This window comes from Protopterus annectens, chromosome 3.part1 (genome assembly GCF_019279795.1).
Source record: "Protopterus annectens isolate FY-2018-M chromosome 3.part1, PAN1.0, whole genome shotgun sequence".
NCBI lineage: Eukaryota > Metazoa > Chordata > Ceratodontiformes > Protopteridae > Protopterus > Protopterus annectens.
Genome location: NC_056732.1, coordinates 1,765,249,899 through 1,765,266,968, shown reverse-complemented (window position 1 = coordinate 1,765,266,968; position 17,070 = coordinate 1,765,249,899). Strand labels below are relative to the sequence as shown.

Sequence of the window (17,070 nt, the reverse complement as noted above, 5' to 3'; positions counted from 1 at the left end):
AATGCAGTGACAGAACATAACTGTCCAACATCTGAATGTAATGTAAGCATATTGACTTTTTCTGGTTCTTTCCCATTGAAATGTTTGTATGTGCCATCTAGCCTTTAAATAATGGCATGCATTGTATTTTATGACATTGTACACAGAAAACAGTTTCATATGATTTACACAATAAACATGTGTCATCCCACATATGGTTTTGTTTGAGATACCAGTCAAATATTGTAATCCATTTGCATAATGCCTTACTATCAACTTGCCTTAGCAAGGTTTTACATTTGCTAATATGCTGTGTATACCAACACTGTATTCTGTTATAATCACCTCTAATGGCATCCATACTGTATGTAACAGAGAAACATTTTGTAACCAGTCAACAGAGAGGCAGATGGCCAAGCTGCTTTACTGTAGATGGTTGAATAGTCTCTGTAGTCACTTGTGAAGTTGGTAAAACAAAACTGGCAGTTTCAGTTTTGAAACTTTGCTTTTTTACCTTTTTTGGAGAATTTATGGCACTGCTCACTTTCCTGCACTGCAGTCTCACTCCGGATTCAGATGTCTGATGAACTCTACTGCTGCAAACTGTAGAAACTGTAGAAAACTGAAGTACTCAACATAAATGTTAGTTACTGTGCTTTTACAAGAGTGACCTTATACAAGGCATCACATCACTCTCCCTGTGTTTCAATACAGGCTAGGGTCAACATTGAAAAATTTCTGATGGAAGGTGCTGCATGCTGTACTGGAATCAAAGTATTCTTAAGACACAAAGTCTTGCTGGCTGTTAACACAGAGTCTTACAGACTACACTGATGAGAAAATATATTTTGCAGTACAGTACTATTTTACTGTAAGCACAGTTACTAATAAATAACTTATTTTTATAACAAACAAGATGTACAACTGTAGTTTACAGATTTAATGTGCAAAGTTTTTTCTTCACTACCAGTATAGATTATGGCTTTCCATTCTCCAGTTACCTCGGAACAAGTGTGTTCCTACCAAATACCTCTAACATAGTTTGATTTACAGAATACACATACACAATGAACCTGACCCTTTTTATACACACACCCCTTCTCAATTAATGACATCATAATAAATCACATTAAATAAATCAACCCCATTAAGATACCTGAAAAAAATTCAGTAAATGTTATTTCATCTTAAACATACCTAAAGTTAAATAAATCATTTAAAATCACAACTTAGTTCATCATTAGAAAATGTATAATTTCAAGACACATTCAAATATTGGCTCTTTTCTTTTTATTTTTATAATTATTCACAAATAACCCTCAGATTTTAATCTAAGGGTAGAGCTGATAGATATATTGGTGTTTAGACCTGGAAATAGTGTTGCGTTGGTTCTTAGCTGCCATCTAAGTTCCCTATTTTCCAAAAAATCATTCAGTGGACCACCTATGTCTCCTAATGTGACTTGTTCCAGAACTGAAAACCTAAAATGATGTCCTACATTGTTAATGGTGTGCACAGCCAAAACATTTTTTATGTCCTGTTTTTTAATATCATAAAAATGTTGGTACATTCTGCTCCTAAGAGCATTAATGGTTTTACTGATATAAAAACAAGGACACTGGGTGCACATCCCTATGTATACGACAGCCTTACTGCTACAAGTAAATTTCTTTTTAAGAATTAGTTTCCCAACATTTGGGATATAAATCTCAGTTCCTTCTAAAATGTGTTTGCATTGCAAACAAAACCCACATTTAAACATCCCCTTAACTCCAGGATGAATTTATTGTGTTCTTTATAACATATTTTTTATGGTAATATCCTTTTTATATATAATATTGGGTTCTGTTCCCACTATATCCAAATATTCTTTATTAGTATTGAATAAGTTCCAATTCTGTTGGATGATGTTGTTAATACTTTTGAACTGCAAATTATATTTGAATATGGCAGCTCTGTGGAATAACTTATTCTCCCTTCCTTGTACACCTTCAAACGGGCTATCTAGACCCTTACCTAATAATGGAAAAAATATTCCTTGTTCCCTTTTAGTGACCACCTCCTTCAATATATTTTCAACAAACTCTTTAGGGTAACCTCTGTTAACCAACATACCTTTAAGAGTTTGTATTTGACCTAAAAAATCATGGAATTCAGAAACCATTCCTGCTAGTCTGACCCCTTGTCCTTTTATTAATGACTTTTTCTGATGAAGGGGGTGGAAACTAGTAAAATGTAAAAGTGTATTAGAATAGGTAGGTTTTTTGAAAGTAGTAGTTTCAAAGTAATTTTGCATTCTATTTTTACTAATAGTGACATCTAGATAATCAATTTTTCATGAGAAATAGTATGAGAGAATTCTAGGAATCCTGTACTTCCACCGATAAAACCAAGGAATTCATTTAACATATCTTCACTGTCATTCCATAAGATAACAATATCATCCAAATAACGCCCGTAATATTGCAATGACTTTACATACGAACCAGTGAATATATATTCCTTCTCCCAGAATGCTAGGACTAAATTAGCAAAAATAGGTGCACAAGTAGCCCCCATGGCTACACCTTTACATTGTTTGAACAATTGTTCTTGAAAAACAATAATGTTGGTGTCCAAAATTAATTCCATGAGGCTGCTGATTGTAAGTATCCTATCACGACCTATTTTTGTATATTGCCATAAGTATGAATAAAACCATTGAATCCCAATGTCATGGGGAATGACAGAGAATAAATCTCTGGCATCAATTGTCACAAAAATTAAATTATGATTATACATATTTTTATTGATTTTCTTAAGCAAATCCCACGAGTCCTTCACTATCCAGTTGCAGTCATGTAAAATATTTTTTAATTGTGCATCTATGAAACTAGCAATAAAGTATGTTTTTGACGCCTTTGCATCAACAATGGGTCTAAGGGGGGGTTATTAAGATCCTTATGCACTTTTGGTATACCAAAGGTGGTGGGAATTTTTGGATGTTTACCATATAGGACCATTCATCTAATGTGATTTGTCTGTTTAAAAGAAGTTCTTCCAACATTATATCCACTTTCCTATAAAGTATATTTTTCTCATTCACACTCACCTGACAATATGAGTCAGTGTAAAGAATCCCAAACATGTTATCAATGTATGAGTTTTTATCCATGATAACTAACCCACCCCCTTTATCAGGTTTCATAATTCTGATCGTATTGTTGTTACATAAATTCTGTAATAATTCCATTTCTTGTTTGCTTAGATTATTTTCTCCTTGTATTATCTTGCCATTGTCTTTAAGCAACATACCAATATCATGTTCACACATCTTTTCAAAAGTCTGCACTATAGGGCACAATGGGGGATTATTTGAATGTGTCTTGAAATTATATATTTTCTAATGATGCACTAAGTTATGATTTTAAATGATTTATTTAACTTTAGATATGTTTAAGATGAAATAACATTTACTGAATTTTTTTCAAGTATCTTAATGGGGTTGATTTATTTAATGTGATTTATTGTGATGTCATTAATTGAGAAGGGGTGTGTGTATAAATAGGGTCAGGTTCATTGTGTATGTGTATTCTGAAGAAGTTTTTATTAAAAAACGAAAGCGCTAAATACAAGGACAGTGTGGATCTCGTCTTTCTTTCCTCGTGTTTATTAAGTTTTACTGTTGGACTTGGTTTCATTGTTTGTGGACTATGGAAGAAGTAGACGGTGGGGATCCACCTACACTTGGTTCATTGGCATCTTCTTTGCATAACTTGAATTGTACAGTTGGAAATTTGGTTTCCCTTATGGAGAAACTAACTCAGCATGAAAGGGACGGCTCGCAGGTAATACAAGCGGCTCAGTCTAGTCACACTAGTAGCAACATCGCAGAAGACGAGTCGAACAACTTTGACATCACACCGGCACAACGCCAACATGGAGCGAGAGCAAGTGTACTAGCGAGACAAGAGGAGCGGTTTTCGCCTAATGGAAGTACATACAAGAGTAGCATGTCCTTCAACGGAAGAAAAACCTTAAGCCAATGGCTTGAAGGAGATTGTGAATGGGGTAACACATCTTTGAACCACCGAGATAACAATGGTTCATTTCATGAACAGCTCAATGAACTAGAAAATTATATTTTCAAGTATCGGAAACTGCAACTTGAAAAGAGTTATCTTCGACAGTGTAAACAGAGAGAACTGGTTCCTAAAGGACTCCGACTATGGCGATATCCGGCAGGTTTGATAAAAAACGCAGAATTACATGTGGAACTGATTAAAATGTTCAGCCGGCATGGTTGTGAACTTTTGGATTGCCTTATTAATGACAATGATAAAAAAATGGTAAAATGAAATGAAAAAATTAAACATGTGAATAACAGTATGCAATCAGATTTACTATTTGAGTTTAATAGAATGAAGTTTGATAATATTTTTAAAAATGTCGATCACTTTATGTCTGGTTTAAAATATAAAAAGGAAAAGAAGCTTAGAAGGGACGAGAAGGAGTATGCTGAACAGAGAGCATACTCTCCACCCCCTTTGAGTCAAAGAAAATTTAATAACAACTATAACCACCACTATGACCATAGTAATTTACCTGATGGGGAGTTTGGTGATGGTAATGAATATAACAACGATGTAAGTGACTCTGGTATGAACCCTTTAGAATTTCCCCCTCTGAGGAGATCCAAATGGATCAGGAATCAGAGAGGGGGAATGGGGCAACATCATCCCAATTACAACTACAGGGGCAGGGGGAGGGGGAGAATGTATTAGATGTATTGGAAAAATTTTTTTGGGAAAATGCTTTTGAAGAAATTAATATGTTAAATGTTTCAAAAAATATTTTAAAAGTTTCACACAGTGTATATAGTAAAAGGAATGATAAAGACACCTCTGTACAGATTCTTTGCAACAGCAATGGTGATTTTAAAATATACAATTACAGTGATTGTGTTTTGGACAATGGTTTAGCAAATATTTTTGAAAGAGGACTTTCTTTTGTCCCAAGTAAAAAAGGAGGTTTGGATGAGGCACTAATAGACTTAAACTTTATACAAGAAAGTTGAATTTTCAATTTTGTTTTAAAGAAGGACCCCATGACAGTAATAGTGCTAACAAAATATGCAAAAGACCTAGTGCATTTAATCCCTCATTGTGCCCTATAGTGCAGACTTTTGAAAAGATGTGCGAACATGATATTCGTATGTTGTTTAAAGACAGTGGCAAGATAATATAAGGAGAAAATAATCTAAGCAAACAAGAAATTGAATTATTACAGAATTTATGTAACAACAATACGATCAGAATTAAGAAACCTGATAAAAGGGGTGGGTTAGTTATCATGGATAAAGCTCATACATTGATAAAATGTTTGGGATTCTTTACACTGACACATATTGTCAGGTGAGTGTGAATGAGAAAAATATACTTTATCGGAAAGTGGATATAATGTTGGAAGAACTTCTTTTAAACAGACAAATCACATTTGATGAATGGTCCTATATGGTAGTTAAACATCCAAAAATTCCCACCACCTTTGGTATACCAAAAGTGCATAAGGATCTTAATAACCCCCCCCCCTTAGACCCATTGTTGACGCAAAGGCGTCAAAAACATACTTTATTGCTAGTTTCATAGACGCAAAATTAAAAAATATTTTACATGACTGCAACTGGATAGTGAAGGACTCGTGGAATTTGCTTAAGAAAATCAATAAAAATATGTATAATCATAATTTAATTTTTGTGACAATTGATGTCAGAGATTTATTCTCTGTCATTCCCCATGACATTGGGATTGAATAGTTTTATTCATACTTATGGCAATATACAAAAATAGGTCACGATAGGATACTTACAATCAGCAGCCTCATGGAATTCATTTTGGACACCAACATTATTGTTTTTCAAGAACAATTGTTCAAACAATGTAAAGGTGTAGCCATGGGGGCTACTTGTGCACCTATTTTTGCTAATTTAGTCCTAGCATTCTGGGAGAAGGAATATGTATTCACTAGTTCGTATGTAAAGTCATGGCAATATTACGGACGTTATTTGGATGATATTGTTATAGGTTCATAGGTTCATACTAGGCTATCTGCCCGAGGGCATTTCCCTTTAGTATGGGGAACTATACCCATTATTTTGCTGTGCCTCTGTCGAGCAGTGACACTGAGGTAATCCCTGGGGTATATTTGCGATCTCCCATCCATTGGTCAAGATTTCTCTTGAACAAGGCCAGTGCTCTGCCTCACATGTACCGGGATTTTGTTCCACAGCATAGGAGTCTTTGGGTGATGAATCTATCCCTCCAGCATGTCCTATTAATAGGTTTAAGTCTCCCGCCTTGTGGCTCTGATGGATCTAGATCTTTTGAGGTAAAGCATATTCATCAAATCTGGGTTTGACATGGCCTTGTATGTTAGGCAAAGGTCACCTCTGAGCAAGCGTTAAGACTGAATAGAGCTGGAGTTCTTTCAGTCGGGCAGCATAGGATAGATTTTGAGACCCTTTATCCTTTTGGTGAGGAACTTTTGTGGCCTCTCCAGCTGCTGCAAGTGACGGGTCAGATACATTCCGAATGGGGCATTGTACTCAATCATTGGTCTGATGAGTGATGAGTAAAGGGAGACTATAACCTCCCTTGATCTAGATGAGAATCCCTTCATGATAAGGTGGGCAATGTAGAAGGTCTTCCTAACTACTTTAGCTACATGGGTGTCGAATGACAGACTACTATCAACTTGGGTCCCCAGGTCCCTGATAACTTCTTCTGTGCTTAGTGGATTGCCACCTATTTGGTAGCTAGGGGTAACCTTGTTTTGGTATGACTATGCATTTTGGCATTTAACTTTAGGCCATGGCTCTGGCACCAGTAATCCGATTCTGTGAGACCCTTCTGAAGGATATCTGTGTCAGATGTGTTATCTACTATGGCGCCCAGTTTGCAGTCATCTGCAAACTTTGTCAGCCATAACCCTCCTGTGTTTGCTTGTACTTCGGAAAGTAGATGCCAAACAAGAGTGGGCCCAGGACTGAGCCCTGTGGGACACCACTTGTGACAGGCTTTGAGTCTGACATGGCGCCAGCAACTCTGACCCTGTGGGTTCTGTCACTCAGCCAGTTTGCAACCCATCTTGTGATGTATGGGTTAACATTTAAGCTGATGAGTTTTTCAATGATACCCGAGTGGGGTATTGTATCAAGGCCTTAGCCAGATCGAGGTAGGCTGTATGGACTGCCTTTCCTCATCAATGGCTTTGGTGACTGTTTGAAAAAGTCAACCAAGTTTAAAAGGCATGATCTGCCTTTGACAAAGCCAAACTGGGTTGGATCCAAAGTCTGCAAATTCCCTATGTCTTTATTTATGAGGTCCATTATGATCCTCTCCATGGCTTTGCAGATAAGGCTTGTCAAGCTAATGGGCGGTAATTTCCAGGGTCGGTGGAGGCACCGCCTTTGTGAAGTGGGACCACAGTTGCAGTGCGTGCCACATCCAGAGGTAAGACTTTGATTAAACAGCTGTCCTAGCTGTGGGTTTAATTCCTCATTGAGTTCGTGGAGCACACAGCCGGGGACACCATCAGGTCCCATGGATGCTGTGTTTTGCTTTGGAGAGCAGTTCTCACTTGGGCGCTGGAGATGTTTGGGGGCTGCAATCGTTTGGTATAGATATCTCTCCTTTTGGGGAGGGGAGAAGTTTGCACTGAACCTGTCAGCCAGTATGTTGGCAATGTCTGTAGGATCAGTAATCTTCACATCATTTTGAACTAGTTCTGAGCATATCTGGGAGTTTCCTCCTAGGTTTCTAACATAGCTAAAGAAGGCCTTATGATTGTCTTTTGAGTCTTTAGCTATTTTTCTCTCGAAATTTGCTTTGGATGATTTTATGAGAGCTCTTAGTTTTTTACTTATAGTGATCAAGGGTGTCTTACCTTTTAAGGAGTTTGCTCTACCTTGTAGTAGCTTCCTCCTTTTGTTGTAGAGTTTGTTTATGGCTGGGGTCCACCAGACTGGACGCTTGCCTTTGGTGCAAAGAGTCTTTGTTTTGCTTGGGATTGCCTTATCCATGCAGTCCTGCAGGTGCTGGTAGAAGGCATTTGTAAGTGATTCAGCGGCTTGAGTACTGTTTTCCGCCCGGGGGGCCTTAAAGGAGACCACACTAGTCTTTAGAAGTGTGAAGTCGGCTTTTGAGAAGTTCTTTACTGTGGTCTTTTATTTCAGGTGGGGTGGGATGAGGACCTCCAGCGAGATTAGTTTGTGATCTGATCTCACCAGTGAGGGGTATACTTCGGTGTTGAACATTGTGCTCCCATGTTCGTGATGATGAGATCAAGTATGTTATCTCCTCTTGTGGGGATGGTGACTAGCTGTTCCATGGCATTTGAGTTTATGAATTCCAGGAACTTTTGGGCTAGGGTGTTTGGGCTTGAGTAGTGTTCCCAGTCTATATTTGGGTAATTGAAGTCACCTAGTATGATGGTGTTTGGTGATACATTTATCCCTCTAGTGTTTTCAGGAAGGCCATGTGAGGTTCCTGAGTTTGTGAGGGTGGCCTGTAACATGCTACAATTTGCAGAGCAGTCTTGCCTACGGTTAATTGCACCTGGATGGTCTCCGATGCATCATACCAGTCTTGAGGTGTGGGTGTCCTTGATGAATATGGATACCTCCTTTCTTGGTATTTTCCTGATTTTGGGGCGGAACGCATGATATGAGGTAAAACCTGATAGCGCTGGGGTGCTCTCAGGAGCCTTGAACCAGGTTTCTGTCACAGCACAGACATCGATGTTCTCCATACTGAGAAGGGCCTCTGCATTTTGAGATTTAGACTTCTGGCACTGAGCAGCATTACCCTTAGTTTTTTCCCTTTTGTGTTCTAGGGTGGTGGGTTTAGAATTTGAGCCTTGCCTAAAAGGCACTATGGGGTGGCAAGAGCCTTTGCCAATATCCGAATCCCAGGGTGACAGGTGCAAGCCGTCCCTTACTGCAGCGTGGCTTGTCCAGCATGTCATCCCAGGCAGACAGATACTGGATCCCCTTTGAATGACACCAGTGTTTAAGCCAATTGTTAAAGCTGATCATCTTGTCTCTGTATTGTGGCATCATTCTTGGTGAAGGTAGGATACTGCTCAAGGTCAGGGTCATACCTGCCTGGGCTACATAATCAGAGAGCTCCTCAATGTCTCTTTTCATGTAGTCCTTACACCAGCGTGGACAATGACTGAGTCATATTTGTACCTGCTGTTGAGAGACCTGAGTGCTTGCGTTATGTGGCGGATTCTAGCGCCCGACAGACAGCTTACTTATCTTATGGAATGACAGTGAAGATATGTTAAATGAATTCCTTGGTTTTATCGGTGGAAGTACAGGATTCCTAGAATTTTCTCATACTATTTCTCATGAAAAGATTGATTATCTAGATGTCACTATTAGTAAAAACAGAATGAAAAATTGCTTTGAAACTACTATTTTCAGGAAACCTACCTATTCTAATACACTTTTACATTTTACTAGTTTCCACCCCCTTCATCAGAAAAAGTCACTAATAAAAGGACAAGGGGTCAGACTAGCAAGAATGGTTTCTGACTTCCATGATATTTTAGGTCAAATACAAACTCTTAAAGGTATGTTGGTTAACAGAGGTTACCCTAAAGAGTTTGTTGAAAATATATTGAAGGAGGTGGTCACTAAAAGGGAACAAGGAATATTTTTTCCATTATTAGGTAAGGGTCTAGATAGCCCGTTTGAAGGTGTACAAGGAAGGGAGAATAAGTTATTCCACAGAGCTGCCATATTCAAATATAATTTGCAGTTCAAAAGTATTAACAACATCATCCAACAGAATTGGAACTTATTCAATACTAATAAAGAATATTTGGATATAGTGGGAACAGAACCCAATATTATATATAAAAAGGATATTACCATAAAAAATATGTTGGAAATAACACAAGAAATTCATCCTGGAGTTAAGGGGATGTTTAAATGTGGGTTTTGTTTGCAGTGCAAACACATTTTAGAAGGAACTGAGATTTATATCCCAAATTTTGGGAAACTAATTCTTAAAAAGAAATTAACTTGTAGTAGTAAGGCTGTCATATACATAGGGATGTGCACCCAGTGTCCTTGTTTTTATATCGGTAAAACCATTAATGCTCTTAGGAGCAGAATGTACCAACATTTTTATGATATTAAAAAACAGGACATAAAAAATGTTTTGGCTGTGCACACCATTAACAATGTGGGACATAATTTTAGGTTTTCAGTTCTGGAACAAGTCACATTAGGAGAACAGAGGTGGTCCTCTGAATGATTTTTTGGAAAATAGGGAACTTTAGCTAAGAACCAACGCAACACTATTTCCAGGTCTAAACACCAATATATCTATCAGCTCTACCCTTAGATTAAAATCTGAGGGTTATTTGTGAATAATAATAAAAATAAAAAGAAAAGAACCAATATTTGAATGTGTCTTGAAATTATATATTTTCTAATGATGCACTAAGTTGTGATTTTAAATGATTTATTTAACTTTAGGTATCTTTAAGATGAAATAACATTTACTGAATTTTTTTCAAGTATCTTAATGGGGTTGATTTATTTAATGTGATTTATTGTGATGTCATTAATTGAGAAGGGGTGTGTGTATAAAAAGGGTCAGGTTCATTGTGTATGTGTATTCTGAAGAAGTTTTTATTAAAAAACAAAAGCGCTAAATACAAGGACAGTGTGGATCTCGTCTTTCTTTCCTCGTGTTTATTAAGTTTTACTGTTGGACTTGGTTTCATAGTTTGATTTACAGTTCTTATATACTGTTTTAGTCCCACACCTTAGATTCTGTTTTTTTCCTCATTTGTAAGGAGCTTCTGTGGGAAAATACATAATGTCAGTTTTTAGACTTTCCTGTTTTCCTTTTGTGATGTACTTATAAGCACTTTTGGTGATTGTGAGAATGCATGCAATATTTGCCTTTTAGAATTGTTTTCCGCCGAGTCTATAAAAAGCCATGTCCATTTATCTGTGAGGAATTGCGTCAAACTTTTCCAAATATTGTGACAAACATGTCTTTCAGAAAATTTTCTGTGAAAAACACGTACTACTGGTTTTCTAAAAACATATCCATTGACAGAAGTCTGTAAGGAAGCATCTGTTTAAATACTTCAAACTGTTTGCTGCTGATATTGAGAAAACATGTCTTTTACAAATTATCGTGTCCATTAATAGATGTTTCTTGTTTTTTCACTTATTTTAGCCAGAGCTATGTCACACAGCATGAATGCCATTTTACATTGCTAAGCTATATTCCTACATTAAAGCAAACTTTTTATTTTATGCTTTATCTTTCAGTATATTTACAGCAAAATTAATTTCAGTCTTTTATTCACTGTTAAATACACTCTAACAAAACCTGCAGGAGATCACCCATCAAAGAGGCAAAGATAGACTTGTGCTGTTAAGCAGAACATGTGCTGCTGAGATGGGGATGATATTTGAAGGAGCACATGCATTTTCCCCACCCAAACAACCACAGAAATTCAGCCACATGCTGAACCACATGCTGACAGGGAGATGTTAGGAGGGATGAGGCAGGGGCTTCCATGAGATCAGCATACTGGTCTACTCAGTAATGTCTGATTCTTGCCTCCAGGACAACAGATCAAGCTTCCAAAAAGGAACAAATGAGCTGGACATCTCTCACACAGTTCAAGGGTGCTTAGCTATCTCCCCACCTGGAGTAAATGAGATGACAGGATACAGGTACAGAATTCATTGGGCAAGGTCCTGGGGTGGAGACAAATAAATTATTAACAAACTGGCACACTGGATCCACTGAACATTAACAGTGCTGTGACCAAGAGACACTGCCCTTTACAGTGGTGGGAATACTGCCTGAAAAGATAAGTAACAGTAAATATGCTGAGTGTTTGATACTGGGAAAATATTCAGTGGTATTTGTTATTTCAGAACAGGAAGAAGGTCACAGAAGTATCAAAACTGAAGGCTGACAGTCAGACTGACATTGGATTCAGGCCAATCGATGTTGTGAATTACTTCTGTGAATTGACAAGAATTAAAAAACACCAACGAAGCATGCCACAGGAAAAACTGTCCAAGAAGAAGAATGCTGTACTTGATCTACCCCATATCGAGAGGTAAATAGTTTACTCTGATTGTATAGTTGCATTAATAAGGTATTATGAAAAACCTATTTCAGAATAATCCATTATATGCTAGAAATCAGACCTCCATATTTTTATACATTTGGTGTGATAGCATACTAGATTAATAAACAGAGAAAAATAATTATGATCAATTATCAATCTAAGAAATCATTATTGTTGTCACAACATTGTAAATAGCTGTTGTGTGAGTAAGCTTATCATTGCGGGTGAATGTCTTATGTTTTTTAAACATGCTACAGAATTCAGCACTACCCAAATAAGGCTCTAAGTGACAAATTAATAGCAATAGTTGTCAGTTTATATATAATTAAGACAAAAAAGTCAAGGTAGTGATTATGTGTCGATCCCAGCAGTGATTAACTGTCGCATCCTTCAGGGATTTGTACTGGGGCCATGTCTTTCTGGACTATTCTCCTTAGACATATAGGTGAGAAGTGGGCTATGAATTACCAGTCATGCCAATTACTGTTTTAGGCTAATTGTTTAATTGTTAGATGTATTAAGGTATATAAACTGTGTAAGTTATGTGATGTTTTATACTCCTTGAAGGCGGTTGCCGAAGCGCTAGAGGTACAATAAACTGGTGTTTTAAGTGGATTCTTCGTCTGTGGTCTTCAGTTTTATCTTTCTTTTTGGTTCGTGCAATGCCAGTTACTGCAGTCTGATTAACATAATTACTTCAATAAAAGATACTCAAGTTTTTCAGGATGATCTACTAAAAATAATCACCTAGTGCAATAGTAGTGATGTTACCTTTAATGGCAATAACTGTAGCATCAGGAGATTTGATCATAAAGGCAAATGTTATGATTACAAAATAAACAGACAAATTGTTTAAAGATCTCACACTATCACTAAAGATCTACTGACAATCAGAGAAAACAAAATATTATTTTTCTAGGTGAATTTTTGCCCCCTTACCTGCCAACGATCAAGCCTCCCCTAGATCAGACAGCAGAGGCATCGCTAGAGCAGGAAAAAGGAGGTGCCTACCCTTGTGCAAGGTGTTAGGGGGCATGTTAGACAGATGCAATACAGGCATTGTATTTGCACTCATAGCTGAAATACTTTGTGTGGTGTTATAACTGCATCAAGCTGCTTATTATATCTGTAGCAAGTGGTTTGCTACAGTTTCAGTGCAGAAGAGGTTTTTTTTTTTTTTTACAGCAGACTAGAGAGAAGGACTTTTGCCTTGGTCCTCAGCTTAGAGCTGTGAAGGATACTAGGACTGGGAATTGCATAGGGTTCCAGAAAACATAGTTACAGAGAAGCCTTATTGAAATCTTGAGAATCAAAATGCTGGGTCCTGATGCACTGAAGAAAAAGAACAAAAATACAAGAGAAGAGTTAATATCGCACATCATTCTTGTCCTTTACACTTGTTTTTGCAAGGGGTTTGCCCCCCATGCACACGTCTGAACTTATCTATAGCAATTACTAGATTAAGTAAGCCCAAGCCACCCTATATGAATAGAAAAACATATAGACAGGAGAAAAATAACATACAGGATAATGACCAGATAATAGGTGAATGGGATGAATATGATTACAATAGGGAATTTCCCCTTTAGGTAGGGAAAATAGGTTTCCCAGTAAACAAGGACAACAAAATGGAAATTTTCAAATGAAGGGGGGGGGGAGATATTAGATATATATACCCCTGTCCCGGATGTAGGAAATCTTGAACAGAAGATAAAAGTGGAAGGATGGAGAAGTACCTATAATGGATTCTCTATTTACAATTTCAGTAATGTCCCCCTAGTGAAGGAACATTTTAATCTCCTAGGGAAGGGACTTAAATTTATCCCTTATGTTAAAGGAGATCTAACGAGAACATTTCTGGACATTAAATTGTTTTTGAGGAAAGTAAATTTGGAAATATTATTTTCTAAAGATAATACAAAAAATACAGTTTATAATGATCAAGTATTAACAAGGAAAACTATGTTTAATCCCCCTATGCATCCCCAGTTAAAAAACTTGGAGTGTGTTTTGGAAAAATAACTCAGGGATTCACAAAGGAGAATTAAATATAAGATGAACCTTAATAGGGAAGAGAATAAAGTTGTGGATGAATTAAAATCCAATTTTAATGTGAGAATAATGAAACCAGATACGGGTGGGGGGATTGTAATTATGGATCTTATACAATATGAAGGGAAAATGAATGAAATACTTAGGGATGAAATTAAATACACCTGTGTCTCTAGGAATGAAGTGAATTTGGCCTATAATAGAATAGACATAGAATTAGAAGATATGGTCTATGAAGGCACCATTGATAAAAAAATGTACACATATTTGAAGGTTGAAAAACCAAAAATCCCTATAATATTTGGAATCCCCAAGATCCATAAAAATTCGGAAGACACCCCCACTCAGGCCTATAGTATCGGCTGATGGCTCGAAAACATTGCCTTTAGCAAAATACATGGATACTAAAACAAAACACATTTGGGTCAATAAGAAGGTTATAGTAAAAGATTCTTGGGACCTATTAAGGGAAATCACTCCAGATTTGTGTATTGAAAATTTATTATTTGTCACTATAGACATAGTTGACTTATTTTCCTCCATCCCTTACGTGGCAGGAATGAAAATGTTTGAGGACATTGTGTTCAAAGATAAAAGTTTAACCCACAGAGAAAAGGTAGTGAGCACAGGATTAATGGATATGGTCCTGAAGAATAATTTTTTGATTTTTAATGGTGAATTCATTCAACAAACTCAAGAGGTAGCCATGGGTGCGGCCTGTGCTCCTACCTTTGCAAATCTAGTTTTGGCTAAGTGGGAGGAAACACATGTCCTAAATTCTAGTTTTAATTCCTGTTGGACTCTATATCGTAGATTTTTAGACGATATAGTAATTTTTTGGACAGGGGGTAATCAAAAATTTGAAGAATTTATGGAGTATATTAGTAAGACCACAGATTTCCTTAAGTTTACTTATAAAATATCTGATGTAAATTTACAATATTTAGACCTAGAAATATACAAAGTAAACAATTCATTGGAAACTAGGGTTCATAGGAAATCTACTTTTTGTAATTCTTTCCTTCACTATAATAGTGCACACCCTGCACATTGTAAGAAGAACATAGTGAAAGGACAATTTGTTAGGGGGTCACGTATGACTAGTATGAATAGTGATTTTTGGAATGAGTGCAATTTATTAGAGAAGATGTTTATAGAAAGGGGGTACCCTAAGAACTTTGTTAAAAACATTAGATCTGAGGTAGAAAAAGGGAGAACCGATAAATTTAAGCCAATCAAGGGGATTAAATTGGATAAAAACAATGTAAGTGAAAATAAAGGAATAAATGGCAATGGGGAATATCAGCAGACACTTGTTTTAGAATATAATGCAATAAATTATAATATAAAAGCAATTTTTCACAAATAATGGGATAGGTTTATTTCCTTCACAGATTTGGAAGGTATACCTAGGATAACATCCAAGGTGGTCTTTAGAAATTCAAGTAGTATAAAGGATATCTTAGAAAATAAGAATAGAAATAATAAAAGAAACTTTGGTGGAAGAAATGGAAGGAAATTAGATACTTATAAATGTGGACAGTGTAACCAATGTGAATACATCATAAATGAGGAAAGAATTTTTTTAGAAAGTAGGGAAAGATGGATAGTTAGTAAAGGATATTATAATTGTGAGCCTAGCGGGTTAGTATATCTTGCCATCTGTCATAAATGTAATTCCTTTTACGTGGGCAAAACAGAGAGAACTTTAAAAAGCAGAATTTATGAACACATTTATGATATAATGAAAGGGAAAGAAACAAATGCATTATTTAAGCATTCTAAGGTGTGTGAGGGTTACAAATTCCTTTTTTTTGTTCTGGAACAAATTAAAAATTATATCAGGGGTGGCCCATGGGAAGAGAAAATAGGGTATAAGGAATTATGGTGGCAAGTAACCTTAGAAACAGGTAAAACACCAGGTTTAAATAATTACCTGTCTATATTACCACTTTTAAAATTAAGGTCTGCTAAGCTGTGAAAGTTTGGTATATGTAATATTTAGGTGGAACAGAAGGTGGCACTGTTCATTAAGAATTTAAGTTCCAAAAGAATGAATCAAATTCTTTTACAGTAAAATATCCATTCTCCTGTGTCACAGATGTATAAAAGTTTTTTTTAAGGTAAATGTGGTGGAAAATGATTTTAGTCAATAAAATGTATTTATAATAATATTTTATATAGAAAACAAGGTAACATTCATGAGTTTAAAGTAGGTATATGTGATTAATATTCATGAGCCCAAATGAGAGATTACTTGTTTTTTTTAAATAAAATGATGGTATTTTATTGGTTTGTTTGGTTTTAGAAATAGTATAAATGGAATTAGAGATTTTAAACGGAGCATCTGATGAAGTCCATTGAATGAGGACAAAAACGCATGGTGTAATACAAAGCGTTAATGTTTTATGTGTTCTGGCAGTGGAATAGCAATAAAATTCAGTTATTTGGCTTGAAGCAAGTTCGTGGTTTCTCTCCGAATCATTTGCACTCCTGTTTCTTTTTGGAATTACTAGATTAACATACCTTGGAGAAAAGGGAATATTCCAGTAAATGGCAATTTCAAACTTAGTATATGCAAATCTGGATTTCTGGTCATTTGGTCTCCACATCACAGGACTCAAAACTTTGGGTCCCAAGGTTTAAAAGTGTTATCTTCAGACAGTGTGCATTTGTTCCTCTGCACTGGGGATTCTATGTAATGCCAGGGCAAGAGCTGTGCACAACAGAGGGTGTCATTCAGTCTATCATGAGTTCAAATGTCACCTCCCACTACCCCCTGTAAAATCCCTTCTAACATATCCCCACCGACTATCAACAGGCAGCAGGTCTTGGAGGAGCTCAGTAAGGCCAAAAACATTGCTTCAGTGGACCCCCTGACAA

At 36.5% G+C, this 17,070-nt stretch overlaps 1 protein-coding gene across 2 annotated transcripts in view; it reads left to right on the top strand.

The window, feature by feature from the left end:
- The window catches only part of WDR97 (WD repeat domain 97), a 2,414,280-nt gene that overhangs the window by 2,196,331 nt on the left and 200,879 nt on the right, over window positions 1-17,070 (top strand). For both annotated transcript variants that reach the window (XM_044067752.1, XM_044067751.1), the window contains exon 21: window positions 11,936-12,123. In XM_044067752.1, the coding sequence (XP_043923687.1) occupies window positions 11,936-12,123 (188 nt within the window). The remainder of the gene's footprint in view (window positions 1-11,935; window positions 12,124-17,070) is intronic.